At 36.7% G+C, this 26,003-nt stretch overlaps 1 protein-coding gene and 1 long non-coding RNA gene across 3 annotated transcripts; both read right to left on the bottom strand.

Moving 5' to 3' along the window:
- Positions 1–41: 41 nt before the first annotated feature.
- Positions 42–25,796, bottom strand: LOC128234948 (uncharacterized). Of its 2 annotated transcripts, none has more exons than XM_052949599.1 (6): positions 25,659–25,796; positions 22,951–23,289; positions 4,279–4,584; positions 2,852–3,121; positions 2,160–2,474; positions 42–1,972 (listed from the first exon to the last, which is right to left on the bottom strand). In XM_052949599.1, the coding sequence occupies exons 1-6, from the start codon at positions 25,714–25,716 to the stop codon at positions 1,851–1,853; spliced, it is 1,410 nt and encodes a 469-aa protein (XP_052805559.1). In that variant the 5' UTR covers positions 25,717–25,796; the 3' UTR covers positions 42–1,850. The 2 variants fall into 2 exon arrangements, with proteins under 2 accessions (XP_052805559.1, XP_052805558.1); XM_052949598.1 differs by lacking the exons at positions 22,951–23,289; positions 25,659–25,796 and adding exons at positions 4,920–5,258; positions 6,350–6,487.
- Positions 8,859–12,910, bottom strand: LOC128234951 (uncharacterized). The gene is made up of 3 exons (XR_008261077.1): positions 12,792–12,910; positions 10,789–11,103; positions 8,859–10,599 (listed from the first exon to the last, which is right to left on the bottom strand). It is a non-coding gene; the product is annotated as an uncharacterized LOC128234951 (long non-coding RNA).
- Positions 25,797–26,003: the final 207 nt, after the last annotated feature.

The following is a 26,003-nucleotide window of genomic DNA, read 5'->3' on the forward strand; positions in this document are numbered from 1 at the left end:
AATAAAAGAATAGCTGTCTGACAATTGTATATTTATTTCCACTTGTCATGTATCATGGCACTAGTATCATTAGAAACAAAATAGTTGGTCGTGCTTAAAGCATTTCATAGAAGTGATACATATAACGATGTACTGTTCTAAAATATCAATGATTGACTACCCCACAATATTTTATTGAACATTATGGGGGTGGGGGAGATGTTGTTAAATCATTCTACGGTAAAAAACAACAACAAACAAACATAATTTTAAAGTCATAAATTAAACCAATACTTGCCTGTGTGAAATATTGTACTTATACAAATCCAATAGTGGAAAAAAAGAGGATAAGCCATCACAATAATATATAAACTGACTTTAAAAGATTAAATGGATCCGGCCATTATTTCACTTGTGATTTATTTATGATAATAAACAATAGCTTCATAATAATTTTCTAAAAATATAGACACTTGATTTGATGCCAATAATATTCAAAAGTAACTACAACGCACAATACTTAATCAGCTAATCAGCTAATCGATCTTAATGTCAATGCCACACTTTTAAGCTTTAGTATACGCGGAATAAAGAACCGGAATTTCAAGTTTGTCATTTTATTGTAAAGAAGCATGTACATAACCTTACTTAACATTTTATTTATGTTCAAAAATTGGGCTTGCCAGCACTATATATCAAGATGTCAACTAGCTTTTGCACGATGAATTTATTTAGATGAAGGAATTTAAACTTAAAAAGTAAACTATTCTAGTTTTAAACACACACAAAATTGACTTAATATCCGTGAAATTAACATTATCAAAAACAAGCAAAACCACAATTTCTCACTTAACGCTTTCTAATATTAGATACCCAGTTATTGTTAACATTTATACATTCAGATAATGCTTGCATATATACCGTGGGTATTATAATGTTATCACTGTTGACAAATTAAAACCAAAATTGGTTAATTCTAACAATTATATTTACATAAATTGTTTCAACCTCTTTCGATTTAGAATAACACCATAGTTCGGAAGCATATACATGTAATAAAGAACAGGGGCAACAAAAGGATGAAATAGTTTACATAGAATTTTTGGTTTGAGAACATAATCAATATGTTTCTGAATTTCGTCTACACTGGCCATTTCATCTACAAACAATAACAATATGAACCTAAGTGACAGTCGTGATTAATAAGCTAGTCTTCAAGCTCTGTCAGGCTTCTTGGATACGTAAGGTTTTTGAGAAACTGACACGAGTGCTCTGATGTTAATATTGGAAAACGATCAGAGAGCCGATTCGCTGTCCAAGGTTTCTTGACCAAACAACTGCACAAAGAGCTGCGTGGTATCCCTTCTGTTCAGCTCCTTTTGAGTATGGTGGGATACCTTGTGTACATCTCATAGCTCTGAGTTTACGTCATCCAAGACGACTCCAATGTCACCAGCAAGTTTCCCATAACATAAAAATTAAAGAAACACACACATATATATATATATATGGCTTTCAAAGGTCCTATAATACCGTGTCTTTGGTATGGTCACATATAGTTGACAGTTTCAACATTCATCCTTTAGAATCTCAACTTCTAAAGGTTGAGATTTTCCATGCACCAACTGAAAACATTAAGAATGATACGATCATTGACAGGTTCAAAAGTCTAAAATTGTATTCATGAAATATTGCAAACACCACCTAGCTCGGGCTTCGGTATTCGATGTTCATGAATAACTAAACAATATACAATGATCCCAAAGCATACGTACAAACACAAATACACTGCGGAAGATTATCTTATACTTAAGAGTTGATTGTATTGAGAAAAGATGCTACTTCTTTGTTTGTTTGTTTTTTTGTGTTTTTTATATGGCACAGAGAAACCATAGTTCAATTGTGTCACGTTGAAGAACATGAAAAATAAATGCAACTGCGAAGCTCAGCGGCATAACTGTAATTTTCAAACTATCTGCTCCACTCGTGCTTTCTGAAGAAGAAAGATCAAATAAAAATGAAGCAGTAATGACATGTAACTTTATTTCTAAACATTATTTTCATTTCAGGCCTCGATTTTCTATTGTTTGAGTTATAATGATGCTCTATTTAAAACCGTGGTAATAATGTTTACAAAATAATAACAACACATGTATCTTAATTACGGAGTGCATCGTTACCTTGAAAGTTGATCTGTTCCGAATCGTTTTCCATGAATAGAACGGGGTCTGCATACCCAACTTTGTTGAAAGCAATAACTCGCACCGAGTGTTTACCAGGTTCTACATTTGTGATATTGACTTGATACACGGTTTCATTCCACATATTATTCCAGTCATTCTCATTCACTTGAGTCAGATTCTTCCAAATGTTATCGTAGGATATTTGCAGTAGAAATGATTGAAGACTTCCACCGTTGAAAGCTTTGGTCCATTCAGCGTGTAACAGGCCAGGTGTACTGATGACTTGTAAATGTGTAGGAGGCCAAGGCTTAGCTGAATACAAGGTTAAAAGAAATCATTGAAACCAGCATAAATTTGGTGTATGTTTTATACTGTTAAACGAATGATCTCATGTCGTATATCATATGCAGGGAGCGAGTGAGAGTGGTCTAGTCGTAAAGGTGTCCGCCGCTCACCTAAGAGGTTGTTGGTTAGAGCCCAATAAGGTTTCCTTTCTCACGGCCTCTCTTAATGAACACCAGTACTGGTTTCTACCAAGGAAATGGACTCGATAGTGATTCTATTAGCCATCAGCTTAAATCACAATCGAGCTAATAGAAATAAGTATAAATTTAAGTATTTGTATTGTATACTCTAAAACAATATACAAGTATATGTACATGTATCGAATATAAATACGGGAAACCTACTTAGAACAATGAGCTGTATGCGTTTTATGGACATCTTTATCACTCCAGTAACAGATGTTTTAGCTTTGCATTCATACGTCCCTGCGTGATAGCGATTTACTCTTCCAAACGCCAACTCGTTCATTAAACGTTTGTTTCCGTCTGTGAGATTCGTCCATTGAATTAGACAAGGAGGTCTGCAATCCGCGTCACATCTGATGGTTACAACATCCTCATGCTCATTAACAGTGATCACATCGGAGGCATTGACACTGGCATCATTCGGACCGTCTATAATCATACTAAACAGTAAGTTTCATCTAGTATTTATCAATGCATAATGGAAGTACAATGGTAAACAGGCACAGTACATGCGTGTGCTCCTTCACGTAAAATTATAGTGGATTAAAAAAATTAACAATCTAACTGCTTACGTGTACGTGCTCAATCTGATTACAAATAAGCATTTTCTTTCAGATAAAGTTGGTCATGTGTCGCCTTGCATGGGTCTATTCAGTTTATTCGCGGTCTTTGTATTCATCATTATTGTAACATGACACTGACGCAAATTATTCGTTCGATTTCAGTCTCAAAAGATTAATCAATATGCTATCGCGCATTTAACCAATTGATTTATATAAAATGCAGTAAATGTAAGTTGAAAAATACTGCAGTTTTAGTATTCCAAATCGTCCAAAAGTTTAATATCACGACTTTTATACAAATAATGCGCATTTAATATCAGGAGATATATGAGTTAACAAACATATTGTTGACAAACGATATAGGGAAGGTATGTCAAAAAATACATTTTCGCGTCTTTCTCGAACAAGAATGTACCAAAAATGAATCCTAAACGAAGAAGAAAGAAAATAACGGTCAGTAAAGCAAATTCTGCTCGCATTTAAAAATAAGGGTAGGCAAAAACATGGTACATCGGAAAACTGGAAACAAACAATTGCTTTCGTGATGCCTTACGAAATGGTCGTTTTTTTAAATTTCCGAAAATTGTTGGCAGTATCTTTACTTTATAAATTTTAACCTACAATCAGTTTACAATAAGTACCAAGCTTTATCTTTTAGATTGATATTTCTTAACACAGGTTACAGTCTAAGACACTAAGAACCTATCAGGTCGTCAAATTTTAATGACAAAGACAACATGTCATGTGGCGGTTTCCTATCAACCTGAAAACAATGACAAATAAAGTAATACTTACAAAGAAACTGATTTTTTCAAGTACTAAATGACCGAATACAGACGCATTTAAGGGCTTTCGGATCCTATCGCAAGAGCGCTTGTGATCCCCAATACATGTATTCAGCACAATGATTATAGCATTTGGATGTTTTGTTCACAATAAGTGGATGATTTAGGATATACTGAGCGGCGCTTTAGTTTTGCTATTAGCATGATAGCATCGATATCTAATTTAATTACAACTTACAAAATACACTCAGTGCATAAGAGGCTTGCATCGAAGATTTCCCTTCATTCTCAATTGCAATGCAATTCACAGTATTGCCGTTATCTTCATACAAAAGCTTTGATATTATTAACGTTTTCCTCGATATTGCGTCGAACGAGAACCTATCACCAGGTTGAATGACTGTACCGTCGATCGCCCAAGCATATTGCATCGATAGGGAATGGTTTGAAGGCTGGGTTGTTGAAGAACTGGTACATGTGAGTGTTAATATTGAGTTCACAAATGATGAGCCGGAAGCCGAGAGTATAGGCTGTGTCGGTGTACCTGCGAACAGATGATCAACGTTATTTCATTTTCCACAAAACTATTTAATAGCTATATAAACACGATATTTATGTGTGTGTCCATTCTTGACAATTAGTATGACAAATTGAAAACGGAATACATGTTTGCCAGAAAACAAATGAAAGGGGAAACTATGTAACGATGTTGAATGTTAAAAGGTCCATGCCATTCAATAAAATAAACACTTCAAGAGGACAATGTTTTAGATTTGTTTACAAAGCAGCCTATTTTAAGCAGCTTGTTGACATGCAGGCTAAAAAAGTTTCTATGTAGGCCTTTACAATAGCACATACGGGTTAGAAAAGCTTCCCTACCTAGGATGTATAATGTCAGACATGCTATGACAGTAGTAGTTTCAATTAATTCCGTCAGTTTGTACGTTCCTTTGTCGCCCTCAACAACCGGATTAATCTCGATGTGTAGGATCCCTATTCCAATATTTGCACTTGTAGCAAGGGAGCAGTTTTGTAAGGTAGGTTCTCCTATTACTTTCCCATATTGGTAGTTTACTGCCATGTCTGTAATGCCATCATAGCGGGCCACTCGGTAGGTAGCAAACTCTGTTTCTGGGTTTATGGGAGCCCTGAACTTCAATACTTTTGTCTGTCCATTTTGTGTGAACACACGGCTATTACTAGGGCAGCATCCAAATCCTATACGTGAAACAAATTAATCAAGATTTTTAAAAATGTACGCTCCCCTAATGGCAGCTTATATTTCATTTGGCAAGAAATATCAGTCGGATAATTTAAGGTTATACCCTCTTGTTACAATAGGACAATTAGTGTGTGTTTTTTTCAAGTTCACCACGACTGTGACAATTAACCTGCTGACCTCAAAGTCCATATGGATTATATGTTAGTAATGACTAACCTTCTATTCAATATGGCAATATTCCTATGTTCAAGTTGGATGACGGTTGGTCCAAACATACTCTACTTATCAATGAGACAAGCTCTTTGTGTTCACGGTAACCTCGACCGTGACCTTTCGCTACCGTGACTTTTTGCCTATTAACCTCAATAACGGTTAGTGTCTGGTCGTATCCAACCTCCCTGTTGATATTGACCTTTGGTATGTTGATCTAAAAATAATTCCAGTTGTAGACTAGGGATCTATATGTCATGACTAACTTCAGGATGATAGGCCGCTGCGATGTCTAGTTAAGAAACGGGCAAGGTTTGGTCAACGCACAATATTTTTCTTAATAAATAGAGTGCGCCTGTCTGCCATTTGTATACTTCTGTACTCTTGATATTGAGAATATTGAATAAGAATGGGAAACTATGTTGCTTGAACATTATTAATCATTTATGACGATTTCTTTTCTTGTTCATAGTTTGGCAAAAGGTACGTAGGGCTACTAGTCTTAAATTAGTTGACCAAGTTCGCCATTTTATCTAGAACGTGTACCCGATTTGATCTGTTAACATCGTTGACCTTATGCAAAAAAACGACGTTATGAAGATTTGCTGGAATTAATAAAAGAATGGCTGTCTGACGATTGTATATTTATGTCCACTTGTCATGTACCATGGCACTAGTTTCAATAGAAATAAAATATTTGGTCGTGCTTAAAGCATTTCATAGATGTGATACATGTAAAGATGTAATGTTCTATAATATCAATGATTGACTCCCCCACAATATTTTATTGAAAATCATGTTGGTAAATCATTTTACGGTAAAACAAACAACAACAAAAAAACATAATTTTTAAGTCATAAATAAAACAAATACTTGCCTGTGTGAAATATTGTACTTATACAAATCCAATAGTGGAAAAGAAGAAGATAAGCCATAACAACAATATATAAACTAACTTTAAAAGATTAAATGGACCCCTTTATGATTTCACTTGTGATTTATTTATGAAAATGATACAATAGCTTCACAATAATTTTCTGAAAATATAGACACTTGATTTGATGCCAATAATATTCAAAAATAACTCCAACTCACAATACTTGATCAGCGAATCGATCTTAAGGTCAATAACACTTTTACGCTTTAGTATACGCGGAATAAAAAACCGGAATTTCAAGTTTGTCATTTTATTGTAAAGAAGCATGTACATAACCTTACTTAACATTTTATTTATGTTCAAAAATTGGGACTTGCCAGCACTATATATCAAGATGTCAACTAGCTTTTGCACGATGAATTAATTTAGATGAAGGAATTTTGTTGTACCTTGTAGAAGTTTACGATGAATTTTGTTTAAAATATAATCCTTAAGTGTGTTGTACAAGTGTAAAACCATGTAAATTAGCAGTTGCACAGTTTGGTTCAATTCAAAATTCGATTCAAGAAGCAATAACAGAAATAATTATTAAGCTATTTAAGTAACGCATTTATTTAGGTTGTTTTATCGTGTTTGAAATTGCAGGATTTAGAGTTAGTAAATTTTCGTTTATATGCATCCCAGTTTCACAAGAGTCGACTGGGGCCGGTGAGGGCAGGCTGGCTAATTACCTGTGTTGAAAGTCAGTTCGAAAAAATGGATGATGGATTGAAGCTGTACAATTAGGCTGATTGTCTTGCTGATAAAATGCTGGCTGTGTCCTTCCTTGTGCGCTTTTTGGGCGTTTCTTTAAGGTATTCCTATGTGAGAAGGTTAAACTTCGCCACGGTTATGTCTGATCTTTTTAATACTATAACCTAGACTGCGTTTTTGTGACGCCCCCACTCCAACTCTGTCAACATGTGGCTGACACTACTGGTCCCTGAGTAGTTATGTTTGAAAAAAAGCTGCCCTACGTTAGACCATCTCAAGGTGGATGCTAAAGCGGTCCATGTATGCGACCACTCAAGGTGGTTAATCAGGCGGTCGGTGTATGCGACCACTCAAGGTGGTTGATCAGGCGGTCAGTGTATGCGACCACTCAAGGTGGTTGATAAGGCAGTCGGTGTATGCGACCACTCAAGGTGATTGATCAGGCGGTCAGTGTATGCGACCACTTAAGGTGGTTGATAAGGCAGTCGGTGTATGCGACCACTCAAGGTGGTTGATAAGGCAGTCGGTGTATGCGACCACTCAAGGTGGTTGATCAGGCGGTCAGTGTATGCGACCACTCAAGGTGGTTGATAAGGCAGTCAGTGTATGCGACCACTCAAGGTGGTTGATAAGGCAGTCGGTGTATGCGACCACTCAAGGTGGTTGATCAGGCGGTCGGTGTATGCGACCACTCAAGGTGGTTGATAAGGCAGTCGGTGTATGCGACCACTCAAGGTGGTTGATAAGGCAGTCGGTGTATGCGACCACTCAAGGTGGTTGATCAGGCGGTCAGTGTATGCGACCACTTAAGGTGGTTGATAAGGCGGTCGGTGTATGCGACCACTCAAGGTGGTTGATCAGGCGGTCGGTGTATGCGACCACTCAAGGTGATTGATAAGGCAGTCGGTGTATGCGACCACTCAAGGTGGTTGATAAGGCAGTCGGTGTATGCGACCACTCAAGGTGGTTGATCAGGCGGTCAGTGTATGCGACCACTCAAGGTGGTTGATAAGGCAGTCGGTGTATGCGACCACTCAAGGTGGTTGATCAGGCGGTCGGTGTATGCGACCACTCAAGATGGTTGATCAGGCGGTCAGTGTATGCGACCACTCAAGGTGGTTGATAAGGCAGTCGGTGTATGCGACCACTCAAGGTGGTTGATCAGGCGGTCAGTGTATGCGACCACTCAAGGTGGTTGATAAGGCAGTCGGTGTATGCGACCAAAACAGACAAATACTCCAAACTTTGACGAACGTGTGTGCGGTAAACATTTGCCTTTGGTTTAGGTGGACACGACGAAAAGTTTCTTCTGAAAGCGGACATGGTTGAGTTTGCCTTCGTGTTTTTTTTATATCATTTGTCAATGAAATTTCAGGAGAGATGGATACCCAAGGTATTTGCCTGACCATACTGAACATAAAGGTTTACCACGGACGGTGCACTGACTATGAAGAAAGATACATTTTGTGCTGACATGGATTACTTCGCACTTTCATCTGATGAAAATACATCTGCCATCGTGTTCCCAGGAATGAAGGCTGTCAAGGCCTTGATGTTATACAAATCATAAAACTGACAACAGATGATCAAAAAGGTGAGGATATACAAAATATATAAATATATTTGATATTTTCTTGTCTATTTTGATAACGTTATATATCTAGGAAATTAATCAAAGACAGTCGAATATAATAAGATCGTTTAATATATGTTATTCGAATATTGACAAAAATGGATAAATGCATAAAAGATGGAATTTACTTCTATTTCTATATCTCTTGAGTTGAAACAGAAATTTTTCTTCACGTTGATTACGATTTCGGGTATATCTACCCGTTTGATTATATACACCTCTACACTCTTTATTTCGAAATGTTAACATAATTAACGATTTCGGCAAGAAAACTTGACCAGATGTTGTCATTTGATGTTGACGTCATTTCCTGTTCATTATATACATACAACCTGATGAAGGCCGAGTGGCCGAAACGTTGTTTCATAAATAAATAATTTTTGTTGAAGTTGGACTTCTTTAATTATTAACATATTTAACAGTAATTTACAATATATACAACAAAACAAGAATGTAAGAAACACTTGCTATAGGTTGTTCCAGTGATTGGGTCAATATTGGTATGATGCGGCACATTTTTAAATGAAAATGTTTGTTAACAATTATTTATACAAAAAAAGAATTGGGTTATCTAAAGATGTAAACCATTCTTGCTTAAAAAGTAAACTATTCAAGTTTTAAACTCACACAAAAATGACTTAATACTTATGAAATTAACATTATCAAAAACACAAGCAAAACCAGAATTTCTCAATAGCTTTCTAATATTAGATACCCAATTACTGTTACCATTTATACAATCAGATAATGCTTGCATATATACAGTGGGTATTATAATGTTATCACTGTTGACAACTTTAAACTAAAAGTGTATAATTCTAACAAATATATTGACATTTATTCTCATTTAGAAAACCCCATATTTCGAAAGCATATTTAGTTAAACATATTTTATTGCATAACGATACATTTACACCTTATATGATAATGATAACAACAAAGAAACAGAACAGTGCAATGTAACAAATTTTGCGTTCAAATAAAAAGGACATGCAAAGGGATTGGGCCCTTTGGAAGTTTTTCCAACAGCAGTTACGGCCCTTTCCCAAGCATAAACAGGTAATAAAGAAAAGAGGGGCAACAGAAGGATAAAATAGTTGACATAGTATTTTAGGTTTGAGAACATAATCAAAATGATTCTGAATTTCGTCAGATGACTTGACTACACTGGCCATTTCATCTACAAATAATAACACTATAAGCCTAAGTGTATACATGGTACAGTCGTGATTAATAAGCTACTCTTTAAGCTTTGTCAATCTTTTTGGATAAGTAAATGACTCTGTCTTGGAGTTTTGTGAAACTGACACGAGTGCACTGATGTTAATTTTGGAAAAACAGACCGCCGATTTTTCTGGTCAAGTTTTCTTGCCGAAATTTAAGAAACATATAATATATTTATGTCTTTTAAAGGTCCTGTAATATCGTGTTTTTGGTACTGTCACACATAGTGAACAGTTTCAACATTCATCCTTCAGAATAACGGTTGAGATTTCCCATGCACCCACTGACAACATTAAGAAAGATAGGATCATTGACAGTTTTAAAAGTCGAGAATTGTGTTCGTGAAATATTACAAATACCACTAAGCTCGGGCGTCTGCGGTATTCGATTTTCATGAATAACAAAACAATGTAAAATGATCCCAAAGCAAACACAATGACACTGTGGAGGACTATCTAACACTTGAGAGTTGGTTGTATTGAGAAAATAGGCCATTTCTTTGTTTGGTTTTGGTATTTTCAAAAGGCACAGAGTAACCACGGTTCAATTGTATCACGTGCAAGAACATGTATAATAAATGCAACTGTGAAGCTCAGCGACATAACTGTAATTTTCAAACTATTAGCTCCACTCGTGCTTTCTGAAAAAGAAAAATCAAACAAAAATGAGGCACAAATGACATATAACTTTTTTCTAAACAATATTTTCATTTCAGGCCATGATTTTGTATTGTGCGAGTTATTATGTTGCTTCTATTTCAAACCGTAGTTTCATAATGTTAACAAAATAATAATAACTCATGTATCTCAATAATGCAGTGCATCGTTACCTTGAAAGTTAATCTGTTCCGAATCGTTTTCCATGAATAGCACGGGGTCTGCATACCCAACTTTGTTGAAAGCAATAACTCGCACCGAGTGTTTCCCAGGTTCTACATTTGTGATATTGACTTGATACACGGTTTCATTCAACATATTATTCCTGTCAGTTTCGTTCACTTGCGTCAAGTTCTTCCAAATCGTATCATAGGATATTTGCAGTAGAAAAGTTTGAAGACTTCCTCCGTTAAAGCCTTTACTCCATTTAGCGTTTACCAAGCCAGGCGTATTGATTATGTGTAAATCTGTAGGCGGCCGAGGCTTAGCTAAATACAAGGTTAGAAGAAATGATGTTAAATAAATAATATTATGCCGTTTAGTGAATGCATTATCTATTAACAAAACAACCACTTAAATGAAGGTATTGAAATAAAATCTTTATGACTCAATGCTTGACTATTTGCCAACATGTTTGATATAAGGCATATAAATACGGGATAAATCTACTTAGAACGATGAGCTGTATACGTGTTATCAACAATTAGTTTTCTTGTTCCAAATCGGCAAAACGTTCAATATCACGACTTTCATACAATTATTGCGCATTTAATTGTTGAATTGAACAAAATTATTGTTCGTGCAAAAATATATCAAGTAAGTTTTTTAATTTTTAATTTTTGAGAACTCAAAATCAATACTAGCATTAGCCAGTTTGTCAACAACCCAGCCTTGAAACCACTCCCTAACGATGCAATATGCTTGGACGATCGACGGTACAGTCATTCAACCTGGTGGAAGATTCTCGTTCGACGCAATTTCGAGGAAAGCGTTAAAAATATCGAAGCTTTTGCATTAAGATAACGTCGATACTGTGAATTGCATTGCAATTGAGAACGGAGGGAAACTTGATGCTTCATTAGGGAGAGGTAGAACTGTATGTCAATTCCTGACAACTAGTTTGTCAAACTTTAAACTGAATATGCCCAGAAAACAAGGAACAGTTGAAATTATGATAAGTTGAAATTATGTAACGAAGATGAATGTTAAAACGACTATCATATTCAAAGAAATGAATACTTATAATGGAACTTGTTTTAGATATTTTGACAAAGTGGCCTATTTTAAGCTGCTTGTTCCATACCTAGACTGTTTAATGTCACATACAGGTTAGAAAAGCTATTACCTAGGATGTTTAAAGCCACATACAGGTTGGAAAAGCTTCCCTACCTAGGATGTTTAAAGCCACATACAGGTTGGAAAAGCTTCCCTACCTAGGATGTTTAAAGCCACATACAGGTTGGAAAAGCTTCCCTACCTAGGATGTTTAAAGCCACATACAGGTTGGAAAAGCTTACCTACCTAGGATGTTTAAAGCCACATACAGGTTGGAAAAGCTTCCCTACCTAGGATGTTTAAAGCCACATACAGGTTGGAAAAGCTTACCTACCTAGGATGTTTAAAGCCACATACAGGTTGGAAAAGCTTACCTACCTAGGATGTTTAAAGCCACATACAGGTTGGAAAAGCTTCCCTACCTAGGATGTTTAAAGCCACATACAGGTTGGAAAAGCTTCCCTACCTAGGATGTTTAAAGCCACATACAGGTTGGAAAAGCTTACCTACCTAGGATGTTTAAAGCCACATACAGGTTGGAAAAGCTTACCTACCTAGGATGTTTAAAGCCACATACAGGTTGGAAAAGCTTACCTACCTAGGATGTTTAAAGCCACATACAGGTTGGAAAAGCTTACCTACCTAGGATGTTTAAAGCCACATACAGGTTGGAAAAGCTTACCTACCTAGGATGTTTAAAGCCACATACAGGTTGGAAAAGCTTACCTACCTAGGATGTTTAAAGCCACATACAGGTTGGAAAAGCTTACCTACCTAGGATGTTTAAAGCCACATACAGGTTGGAAAAGCTTACCTACCTAGGATGTTTAAAGCCACATACAGGTTGGAAAAGCTTACCTACCTAGGATGTATAATGGCACATACTGAAAAAATTCCCTACCTAGCATGTATAAAGTCACACATTCTATGACAGCAGTAGTTTCACTTAATTCCGTCAGTTTGTACGATCCTTGGTCGCCCTCAACAACCGGATTAAGCTCGATATGAAGCAGCCCATTTTGAAATATTGCGCTTGCAGCCAGGGAGCAGTTTTGTAAGGTAGGTTCTCCTATCACTTTCCCATGTTGGTAGTTTACTGCTAGGAGTGTTATGCCATCATAGCGGGCCACTCGGTAGGTACAGAATTCTATTTCTGGGTTTATGGGAGCCCCAAATTTCAATAAAACTTTCTGTCCATTTTCAGTGTACACACGGCTGTTACTCGGGCAACATACAACTCCTAAATCAAAAAACAAAAAAGCTCAATTGGACTTATGTGAAAATTCATACACCTATGCGGCATTAGCCTTGCTAAATTGTAGTATAAATGCATAGTGAATTATCTTTTTTGAATATCAGATACAAATGTCATTATTATGATATCAATATTTAATCACCATATTGTATTCGATTATATTATGATAAATATTCAGTTTTAATTGATCGACGATTTAACTGAGACATAAATTTTAAAATCATAAATAAAACAGATACTTACTTGATAAGAATATTATCCAAATAAAACTTAAACCACTTAAATAGTGAAAAATCGCCATTACTGAACTGGCGACTTTACATTTCATTAACTTTAGAATGTCAAATCAACCGTATTACTCATTGGAAAACCTGTATTACACAATATGTTATACCAGTTGGAACACCTCTACCATTATCCTACAGAATTGTCAACACCGAAGCTTACCGGAGATGGCCGAGTTGTTACGATTGATGTTAATCATATCGTTATTGAATTGAGTTATTCATGAAAGAATAGAAACGGTTAACCAAGAAAACAAATCCATTCTCTAAATTTACGTATCAGGCCAAATTAAATTGAAGTTTAGTTCCGCCGACGTATTCAGCTATTATTTAGAAAAAAATTAAGGAAAGTATAAAAAAAAACACTTCTACTACAACTTTAATGTCTGCGCAAACCAGATGATTGTTTTGTGGTAATAAGTGGTGTCAATAGATAAGAATTTCCTTACACAGTGACTTCCTATTTATTATTTCATAGAATTGTTTTGTAAAGCTAGGGAAGTAATCGATTCGTGGAGTCTTCTACATTAAACCTGTTTAGCATTGGTGTCATTTCCAAAAAAAGGGTGGCTTCCCTTTACATATTTTTTTTTCAATTTTCGTTATGAATAAATATAATTAAAAGTATTAAAATCTGTTATAATTATATTTGAAAATTCGATTTATTTATTTCTTCGCCTACTCAAAAATATGTAAAAAATAAGTATTTGAACATTTTTCCGTTGTCCAATTAGTTTGTGTTCAATTTAGATTAAGGATAATATGTTGAAAAGGATTTCTATTTTTATATTTATTATAATAAGAAAGAAAAAGTTTCGCTCTTCGCTTGCTTTGCTTTTTATGAAAAAGGATTTTATTTAAAAGAAAATTCGTTCGCTCGCTCCAATTTCGTTCGTCAAAAATGTGTGAAACATACATAAATTTGCTGTGGCCTGATTGAAAAAACATATCATTATTATTTTTTTTTATTATTATAACATAGCACAAAAGTTATACATGAAAAAGATTAATGTCACAATATAATGTGTGCTCATTGATTTTGTTCGTACATTGTACAGCATTCATTATCAGTTTGTTATATGTCGTAGAATAAGAAGTAAATACTTCAATAAGCACGTATGATCTGAGTAATCATTGCTATTAATTACTTTTGTATTGAAGATATCGAGAATTTGGATCAAAACAAAATTCCATCTTCTTTAGTATATGTATTAAATGACTGTTCTTATGAATTTGCAGAAAATATTTTAGTTTTAACACTATTTTCACAAATAATGAACCATTGGTCTTTTGATTAAACACCAGAAACCCATATCAAGATAGTTTGGTTTTGTTTTGCCAACATCATTTGTTTACAGTCATTTATATCTATAACGTCCATGTGACGCAGTTATGGACGCATCTCTGTAGTCATCTCTGAATCCACTAAGAAAGGGGTCCTGCACCACTTTAGTGCCTTCAAATGTGAAAGTGTCTTCTATCTTTACATACTGCTATACTGGTGGAGATGGCAGTGGCTTTGATATAGAATAAGTTAAACCCCATAGCTGTTTCGGCATCTGGGTCTAGAGAAGTTACCTCCTCGTCGCTGTTATAGCAAGGTATGTGTCTTTCTGTTCTGTGTATTCTGATTATGCAGATACGACTCTCTAGATAAGTATGAAATAAACAATCCCACTAATGAAACCAAAATGTTTGGTGCGCGCTCTTTGATGCTGGTTTGGATATTAAGATCATGCGGTTATTTATCTTATATAATAGACAGCAGTTCCAAGCTTTGACGATGTGTTGACCTTTAAACCAATGTTGACCTTTTTGCTATGTGTGCGTTGTTGAAATTGTATGGAGAGTCGAATACAGATAACAGTTTTATTTACACAAAAAGTATCTTAATTAAAAACAACATGTTTTTATTTGCTTGTTCAAATAATTTAAACCTAATTTAACAAAAAAGGCATCGATCCTCGCTGGTGCGCATGTAATTGTACTTATAAAAGTTGGTTGAAGCTTTGCAGTTATCGGCAATCCAAGGCTTCAAAATATATATATATATATATATATATAGGAACAGGTTGATTATACGCATTTATAGTACAAGTTGGGAGATAACATAAAAAATATAGTTCAACTTGCACAAATTTGTTATCGCCCTTTGATATTTGATAATGTTAATGTATACTTATATTTATATATTTGATAGTTTATTAAAGTCTCATCAATACAACATATATACATCACCTATTAAGTATACATTAAAATAAATGTATGTAGTCGTTTCTGTGTAATAATCGATATGAACTTTGAAAATGACAATGGCCAATATCGTTTCCGTATATGAGCGAGAATGAAAACATCTGTAATTTTGAAAACAGTGTAAGAATAATGTGTCACCTTATTATTCATTACCAATCCTGACCTTCACCAACGAAAGTAGCGCAGATAAACAATCTATACAAAAAAGCCCGACATCGATCAACAATGAATACTCACGAAGAATAATATACTACGTGATAAATTACGTCATATATTCTACGTCGGACGGCAACATTTTGCTTAAAATAATGACTTAAATCAAAGATAACCTTTATTTTACTACACATTTTTTAAACAAAAAAGTCTATGCCGCTCAAAAAGGCCCGCCTTCGTTTTATTACCGAAGTTTGATAAGGTGATTAGTTTCATCAAACACTTCGACAAGCCTGTTTCCAAAATAATGTTTTGACAGTGCTTCGTCAGACGGCTGTATTGTAAAAAGGTTTGTCGAAGTGTTTTTAAAAACTAAACTCTCATTCAAACACTGGTAAAAGACCGAAGGCCGGGCTCCGTAACCGGCGTAACCTGCGCTATGTTTCATTTAAAATGGTTAAAAAATAGTGAAGTTATTGTTGTTTAAAGTCCTCATTTGAAGCAAAATATTGCCTTCCGACGTAGCATTTATGACGCAATTTATCACGTGGTATACACACACTGGGTACCCATTCTGTGTTCTTTGAAGTTTGAAAAGAGATAGGTTTCGATATTGTTATTATAGTTAATTAATTAAATTGATTTAATATGTCAGTTTAGATAAATATAACTAAAATAAAATGTTTAACCTTATCTCAACATGAGGCACACGAACGATCAACCGAAAACGAATGTGTACAAATGTATTTCCATAACAACGAAATATATGGTACAAAACAGAAAAGTAACGTAGAAATATGTCAAAAATTAATACACATGAGATCATGCATGGACAACGGAAAAGTGGTATTATGCAGCACTGATTGAACAATAACATGGATATAATAAATAATAATTGGCATTCTTAAATCAAAACAAATGCAATAACAATGATAATAAATTCATGCACATATGTGTGGTTATCTTAAGATAAAAAAATCAAATACAACGATAAACAAAATACGACTTAATACATTTTTCAGGTATAAATGTTTTGTGCAGGATTGGAAAGGGTGGGTTTAACTTTACTTTAAATAAACAAAGGAACTTTCGTCATCCACGCTTAGAATTTTTTTATGCACGGTGATACAATTATTTACCGTTCGGTAAATTAACAAAATGTATCTAAGCTACAGTTAAGTCCCTTTGATATATCGTGTAGAACACTGTACAATCCGTTACCAAAAGTACGATTAATCGGAGAAGCATCAACTTATTTTTTTACAAATAAATTAAATAATATAAAAAATGGTAAATACACAGTAATACAAACTATAAAACTGACAACAGATGATCAATTAAGGTAAAGATAATTATGCAAAATATATAAACATATTATATAAGTTCTTATTGTTTTTGACACAATAAATTGAGAACATTCATCAAAGACGTACGATTATAAGAACATCTTCGAATATTGTCAAAACATGGACAAATACATATAAAATGGAATTTTACTGTTATATCTATTGAGTGGAAACATGATCTGTCTACACCTTGGATATACTTTTGGTTTTATTCTATATAACTATATACCCTTTATTTTGATTTAAGCGTAATTTAAATGTTAACATATTTTACAGTCAATTGATATATATACAACAATACAAGCATTAAAGAAACCCTAGCTTTGCACTTGCATTAAAGAAATTCATTATGATTTTATATATGGTAAAATAGTATGTTTACATGTATAAACATATTTTTGGATTCGGACTATAATGTTCATGAATTTCTTCAGTAACTTTGTCTATGTTATCTGCAAATACTTGGAGTATTGTGAAACTGAAGGATTTTCCATATAAAAAAATCGTACTAAATCTTCAGTAAATTGCACTTGTATCTTAATAGAAGGTCAGTTTATGATTTTAACCTTCTAGAGTTCCTTTAGACAAATGCCTATGTAATGTAGTACAGTTAATAACTTTGTTTGAAGTGTCAATATTAATGATTTGGGTAAATATGCGTGTGTACATTCACATACTTAAACAATGAACAGTGAAAGTAAATGTCAGTATATCATTGGTCGCAAATGTTTGGGGATATCAATACATTAGGTACTTGACTCATTTTAAAAGCCTTTCAGCGTCCTCAACAATGGCGAAAATTAGCATCTCAACATATTCATTTTAGAAAGAACAATTTAGCATCCGTTTGCAGTGCAACATCGATAAAAGATGAATGAATATAGCTACCTCGATCTATTGGTGCAATACTGAAACCCACCTAGCACGGGCTTAAGCGGTTTTCGATTTTAACGAATTTCAAAACAGTATGCAATGATCCCAAAGTATAAGCAAACATACACTTTGGAGCATTATAAAATAATTGAGAGTTAGTTGTCTTGATAAAATATACTATTTTTATGTTTGGTTTTGGTATTTTCAAAACGCATAGAGTAATCACGGTTCCATTGTTTCACGTGCTAGAAAATACAGCAACTGCAGAGATCAGCAACATAACTTTAATTTTCAAACTATCTTCTCCACTTGTACTTTCTGAAGAAGAAAAATGAAACAAATAAAAATGAAGCAGCAATTTAACTTTTGTTTCTAAACATTTTTTTATTTCAGTCCATGAATTTCTTTTCGGCGAGTTATTTATTTGTTTCATTTTAAAACCGTAGTGTGATTATGTTTACCAAATGAAAAGTATATATGTATCTTAATGACGCTTCGTTACCTTGAAAATTGATCTGTTCCGAATCTTTTTCCGTAAAGAGCACGGGGTCTGCATACCCAACTTTGTTGAAAGCAATAATTCGCACCGAGTGTTTCCCAGGTTCTACATTTGTGATATTGACTTGATATACGGTTTCATTCAACATATTCTTCCTATCATTCTCATTCACCTAAGTCAGGTTCTTCCAAATGTTATCGTAGAATACTTGCAGTAGAAATGATTGAAGACTTCCTCCGTTGAAACCTTTAGTCCATTCAGCGTGTACCAAGCCAGGTGTACTGATAATGTGTAAATTTGAAGGAGGCCAAGGCTTAGCTGAATACAAGGTTAGAAGAAATCATTTAAAACAGCATCAGTTTGGTTTATGTGTTATATATTGTGAAACAAATACCCTCATGCCGTAAATTGAATGCATTGTCTATTCCCAAAACAAAATCTTAAATGAGGGTATTTAATTAAAGTGAGCTTACTCTCTCGACTTCCGGTTCATCATTTGAGAACTCAAAATGAACACTAACATGTACCAGTTCTTCAACGACCAAGCCCTTAAACCACTCCTAACGATGCAATATGATTGGACGATGGATGGTTCAACCATTCAAACTGTCGGAGCTTTTAAATTAAGATCACAGCGATTCTATGAATTGCATTTCAACTGAGAATGGAGGGGATCTTTTATGCATCGTTAGGGATTGTAAGAAGGATGTGTCGATGAAGAACTGGTACATGTGTGTGTTAATTTTCGAGTTCGCAAATGATGAGCCGACGCCGAGAGTGTCGGCTGTGTCGGTGTACATGCGAACAGATGATCAACGTGATTTCAATTTCCACTTAATTAGTTAATATCTATATGTACACGACATTTATATGTGTGTCCAGTCTTGACAACTAGTTTGTCAAACTAAAAACTATCTGCCAAAACAAACAAGGAAAAGGGTTATGTACCAAAGTTGAATGTTAAAACGTCTATCATATTCAATGAAATTAATTCTTGTAGTGGAAAGATGATAAAGAGGCCTATTCGAAGCTGCTGTGTCACAAATCCCATTTTACATTTATATTATGATATTATTATTTAATATAATTTGCTTGTACTAGTTTAAACATTGATTAAAAATCAATCATTAGGTAGTATTGTATCGACACGATACGGTAACACTTGACCAATTTTCACTGCTCTGACCATTTTTACGTCATCATAATTATGCCCCCCTTCGAAGAAGAGGGGTATATTGCTTTGCACAGGCATGTCGGTATGTCGGTCGGTCGGTCGGTCGGTCGGTCCGTCGGTAGACCAAAGCTTGTCCGAGTGATAACTCAACAATTCCTGGACGTATGGTCATCAAACTTCACATGAAGGTTGGGGCTGACCAGTAGATGACCCCTATTGATTTTGGGGGTCATCGGGTCAAAGGTCAAGGTCACAGTGACCTTTAATGGTAAAATAATTTTAAAGCTTGTCCGAGTGATAACTCAACAATGCCTGCACCCATGGCCCTCAAACTTGACATGGAGGTTGGGCCTGACCAGTAGATGACCCCTATTGTTTTTGGGGGTCATCAGGCCAAAGGTCAAGGTCACAGTGACCTTGAATAGTAAACAGTTGTCCGAGTGATAACTTGACAATGCCTGCACCCATGGCCGTCAAACTTGACTTGGAGGTTGGGCCTGACCAGTAGCTGACCCCTATTGTTTTTTGGGCTTATTGGGTCAAAGGTCAAGGTCACAGTGACCTTGAATGGTAAAAGGTTGTTCGAGTGATAACTCAACAATGCCTGCACCCATGGCCCTCAAACTTGACTTGTAGGTTGGGCCTGACCAGTAGATGACCCCTATTGTTTTGGGGGGTCATTGGGCCAAAGGTCAAGGTCACAGTGACCTTGAATGGTAAAAGGTTGTCCGATTGATAACTCAATAATGCCTGCACCCATGGCCCTCAAACTTGACTTGGAGAATTTGCCTGACCAGGAGATGACCCCTATGGTTTTGGGGGGTCATCTGGCCAAAGGTCAAGGTCACAGTGACCTGGAATGGTAAAAGGTTGTCCGAGTGATCACTCGACAATGCCGGCACCCATGGCCGTCAAACTTGACTTGGAGGTTGGGCCTGGCCAGAAGATGGTCCCTATTGAATTAAGGGGTCATTGGGCCAAAGGTCAAGGTCACAGTGACCTGGAATGGTAAAAGGTTATCCGAGTGATAACTTGACAATGGCTGCACCCATGGCGTTCAAACTTGATTTTGAGGTTGAGCCTGGCCAGAAGATTGTCCCTATTAATTTTAGGGGTCATTGGGCCAAAGGTCAAGGTCACAGTGACCTTGAATGATAAAAGGTTGTCCAAGTGATAACTCAACAATGCCTGCACCCATGGCCCTCAAACTTGACTTGAAGGTTGGGCCTGACCAGTAGATGACCCCTATTGATTTTAGGGGTCAAAGGTCAAGGTCACAGTGACCTTGAAAGCAAACTCGACAATTCTTGGACCTATGGTCATTAAACTTGACATGAAGGTTGGGCCTGCCAAGTAGATGACCCCTATCGACTTTGGGGGTCATCAGGCCAAGGTCAATGTCACAGTAACCTTTAATGCAAAAAAGTTAACAAATCTTCCCCCAATGATATATCGACAATGCCTGAACCTATGATCATTTAACTTGATCTGGATGTTAAGCCTGACCAGTAGGTCACCATTATTGATTTTAGGATTCATAGAGCCAAAGGTCAAGGTCACAGTGATCTTGAATGGTAAAAGGTTGTCCGAGTGATAACTCAACAATGCCTGAACCCATGGCCTCCAAACTTGACTTGGAGTTGCATCTGACTTGTAGATGACCCCTTATGATTTAAGGGGTCATCGGGTCAAAGGTCAAGGTCACAGTGACCTTGAACGAAAACAACTTGTCTTTTGATAACTTGAATATGCCTGCACCCATGGCCCTCAAACTTGACATTTAGGTTTCTGGTGACCAGCTGATGACTCTGGATTTTGAGTTCATAGAGTCAAAGGTCATGACGGTCATAACACACTTTATCCTCACACTTTAATGGTCATAATCTTAAAACAGCAACAAATCAGCTGTCATTTCGGTCCATGCATATTTCATTCAATTGTCCATATAATCCTGACAACATGGCGCTCAGGGGGGAGGGGGGGGGGCATAATGTTTGACAAACATCTCTTGTTTGTACATGTTTTGGGTGTGTAATTCTCTAGTTAGTTGGGAACAGGTTTTTGACCAAGACAGACGTGTAACATTCTCTGGGTGGACGGACGGAACTGCCACGTCTGCAGTTATGCAGCCGAAAAGCTGTTGGGGAATGAATGTGCATTAATACTAAGTATTATTAACACCTGATACCAGGGTAAGTGCCATTACATTATAATTGTTTTATAGACATTCTTGCATTACAATTTAGGTTTGTAAATACAGTTAAATATTGTCTCTTGTACATGTACTTTGCAATTGTCAGGTTTTTATATTGCAAGAAAGCGTTGTAAGCATTATTTGCTCATATAATTATCTAGAGAACTATTTTCATTCGTGTTAAACTATAATTGTTTAGATTCTCACAGTTTTGCCTTGACTGGGAATGAACCGACATTTTATTGGTTTGCTTTGCATAATTGTTGAGAGTAAAAGTGTATAATCATGCTTGTTAGATATAATTTAGGTAAGCAATGATACAGTAAATAGTATGACTTATGTCGTAATTTTGAATGTCAGGTTATACGTAAACAGCAGAACATCGTTTGCTATGGTTGCCACGTTACGGTTACATTGACGTTTTGGGGCTCATGACGTCAGAGGACGTTTTCAACGTAGTTGGGCTTCCGGACGCTAACAGGGCGGGATGTCAGTGGACCTCGTGTTTGTACCGGTAACGCAGGCTGATGCTGAGGACGGATACGCCTAGGTGGGCGTTGATATATCCTATCGTGGACGTCGAGAGGCGGGACGTGTATTGGGATTGGCATCTGAGTGACGTCAGTGTTGACGTCTAAGTGACGCCTGTATTTCATGTGGTCGGTGTCTGACGTCGATGCGTCTATGTGGTGTCTGTGTGACGCCGTTGTCGACATCCGGGTGACGTCTGTGTGACATTTACGTTAGCGGGAGATTGAGATAGTGGAGTGGTAGACTGGTAACAGCGTAACAGTGTGGCAGTAGTGACATTCAACCATTATTACATCAGAAGATCTCTCTATATTTATTGTAATTTATGTAAATAATATATTTGTTAAAACTTGTATTGTCATTTGTCAATTTCTTCATAACAATTAGGACTGCCCCTTTTAATGCTATTCCTGACCTGTGACATGCTGGTTCACATACAGATTAAAAAAAAAATCCTACCTTTATAATGTCACATACAGGTTTGAAAAGCTTCCCTACCTAGGATGTATAATGTCACACATTCTATGACAGTAGTAGTTTCACTTAATTCCGTCAGACTGTATGTTCCTTGGTCGCCCTCAACAAACGGATTAAGCTCGATGTGTAGGAGCCCATTTGGAATATTTGCGCTTGCAGCCAGGGAGCAGTTTTGTAAGGTAGGTTCTCCTATAACTTTCCCATGTTGGTAGTTTACTGCTAGGAGTGTTATGCCATCATAGCGGGCCACTCGGTAGATAGCAAACTTTATTTCTGGGTTTATGGGAGCCTCGAATTTCAATATTTTTGTTTGTCCATTTTCTGTGTACACACTGCTGTTACTAGGGCAACATGTAACTCCTAAATCGAAAAAAAAATTGGATTTATGTAAAAAATTAATATACCTATGCGTAATTAGCCTTGCTAAATTGTAGTTTAAATGCATTTTAAATTGTCTATTTTGAATATCCAAAGCACATTTTATTGTTAATAATATCAATATTCAATTACCATATCGTATTCGGTTATATAATGATGATTATTATGCCCCCCTTCGAAGAAGAGGGGTATATTGCTTTGCACAGGCATGTCGGTCGGTCGGTCGGTCGGTCGGTCGGTCCGTCGGTAGACCAAAGCTTGTCCGAGTGATAACTCAACAATTCCTGGACGTATGGTCATCAAACTTCACATGAAGGTTGGGCCTGACCAGCAAATGACCCCTATTGATTTTGGGGTCATCGGGTCAAAGGTCAAGGTCACAGTGACCTTTAATGGTAAAATAATTTTAAAGCTTGTCCGAGTGATAACTCAACAATGCCTGCACCTTTGGCCCTTAAACTTGACATGGAGGTTGGGCCTGACCAGTAGATGACCCCTATTGTTTTGGGGGGTCATCAGTCCAAAGGTCAAGGTCACAGTGACCTTGAATGGTTAAAGGTTGTCCGAGTGATAACTTGACAATGCCTGCACCCATGGCCCTCAAACTTGACTTTGAGGTTGGGCCTGAACAGTAGCTGACCCCTATTGTTTTTGGGGCTTATTGGGTCAAAGGTCAAGTTCACAGTGACCTTGAATGGTAAAAGGTTGTCCGAGTGATAACTCAACAATGCCGGCACCCATGGCCCTCATAATTGAATTGGAGGTTGGGCCTGACCAGTAGATGACCCCTATTGTTTTTGGGGGTCATCGGGCCAAAGGTCAAGGTCACAGTCACCTTGAATGGTTAAAGGTTTTCCGTGTGATAACTTGACAATGCCTGCACCCATGGCCCTCAAACTTGACTTGGAATTGGGCCTGATCAGTACATGACCCCTTTTGTTTTAGGGGGTCATCTGGCCAAAGGTCAAGGTCTCAGTCACCTTGAATGGTAAAAGGTTGTCCGAGTGATAACTCGACAATGCCTGCACCCATGGCCCTCAAACTTGACTTGGAGAATTGGCCTAACCAGGAGATGACCCTTATGGTTTTTGGGGATCATCTGGTCAAAGGTCAAGGTCACAGTGACCTGGAATGGTAAAAGGTTGTCCGAGTGATAACTCGACAATGCCTGAACCCATGGCCCTCAAACTTGACTTGGAGGTTGGGCCTGGCCAGAAGATGGTCCCTATTTATTTTAGGGGTCATTGGGCTAAAGGTCAAGGTCACAGTGACCTGGAATGGTAAAAAGTTATCCAAGTGATAACTCGACAATGCCTGCACCCATGGTCCTCATAATTGACTTGGAGGTTGGGCCTGGCCAGAAGATGGTCCCTATTGATTTTAGGGGTCGTTGGGCCAAAGGTCAAGGTCACAGTGACCTTGAATGATAAAAGGTTGTCCGAGTGATAACTCAACAATGCCTGCACCCATGGCCCTCAAACTTGACATGGAGGTTTGGCCTGACCAGTAGATGACCCCTATTGATTTCAGGGGTCAAAAGTCAAGGTCACAGTGACCTTGAAAGCGAACTCGACAATTCCTGGACCTATGGTCATCAAATTTGACATGAAGGTTGGGCCTGCCCAGTAGATGACCCCTATCGACTTTGGGGGTCATCAGGCCAAGGTCAATGTCACAGTAACCTTTAACGCAAACAAGTTAACAAATCTTCTCCCACTGATATCTCAACAATGCCTGAACCTATGATCATTAAACTTGACATGGATATTAAGCCTGACCAGTAGATCACCCTTATTGATTTTAGGATTCATAGAGCCAAAGGTCAAGGTCACAGTGATCTTGAATGGTAAAAGGTTGTCCGAGTGATAACTCAACAATGCCTGAACCCATGGCCTTCAAACTTGACTTGGAGTTGCATCTGACTTGTAGATGACCCCTTATGATTTAAGGGGTCATTGGGTCAAAGGTCAAGGTCACAGTGACCTTGAACGAAAAACAACTTGTCTGTGTGATAACTTGACAATGCCTGCACCCATGGCCCTCGAACTTGACATTTAGGATTCTGGCGACCAGCTGATGACTCTGGATTTTGAGTTCATAGAGTCAAAAGTCATGGTCATAACACACTCTATCCTCACACTTTAATGGTCATAATCTTAAAACTGCCAACAAATCAGCTGTCATTTCGGTCCATGCATATTTCATTCAATTGTCCATATAATCCTGACAACATGGCGCTCAGGGGGGGGGGGGGGGCATAATGTTTGACAAACATCTCTTGTTCAGTTTAAATCGATCGATGGTTTAACTGAGACATTAAGTTTAAAATCATAAATAAAACAGATACTTACTTGATAAAAATATTACCCAAATAAAACTAAAACCACTGAAATAGTAAAATATCGCCATTTATGAACTGCCGACTTTACATTTCATTAACTTTAAAATGTTAAATCGAAAAACCTGCATTACGTAATGTGTTATTCCAATCGACACACTTCGACCAATATTCTAAATTTACGTATCAGGCCAAATCAAATTCAAGTTTCGTTCCGCCGACGTATTTAGCTACTTTTTAGAAAATGTTAAGGAAAATATAAAAAAAAAACTTCTACCACAACTTTAATGTCTGCGCGCGAACCAGATAGATTTTTTATGGTCATAGCTGCAATTAAATAGATTTTTTTTCCTCACGC

This window comes from Mya arenaria, chromosome 5 (genome assembly GCF_026914265.1).
Source record: "Mya arenaria isolate MELC-2E11 chromosome 5, ASM2691426v1".
In the NCBI taxonomy this organism is placed as follows: Eukaryota; Metazoa; Mollusca; class Bivalvia; order Myida; family Myidae; genus Mya; species Mya arenaria.

What these genes read in the sequence shown, in the direction of transcription:
- LOC128234948 (XM_052949599.1), bottom strand. Translation starts at nt 25,716, where the DNA reads ATGGCGATATTTTACTATTTCAGTGGTTTTAGTTTTATTTGGGTAATA. An exon ending in TTGGGTAATATTTTTATCAA is followed by an intron (nt 23,290 to 25,658) that starts GTAAGTATCTGT and finishes TTTTCGATTTAG; the next exon opens with GAGTTACATGTTGCCCTAGT. An exon ending in CATACAGCTCATTGTTCTAA is followed by an intron (nt 2,475 to 2,851) that starts GTAGGTTTCCCG and finishes CCTTGTATTCAG; the next exon opens with CTAAGCCTTGGCCTCCTACA.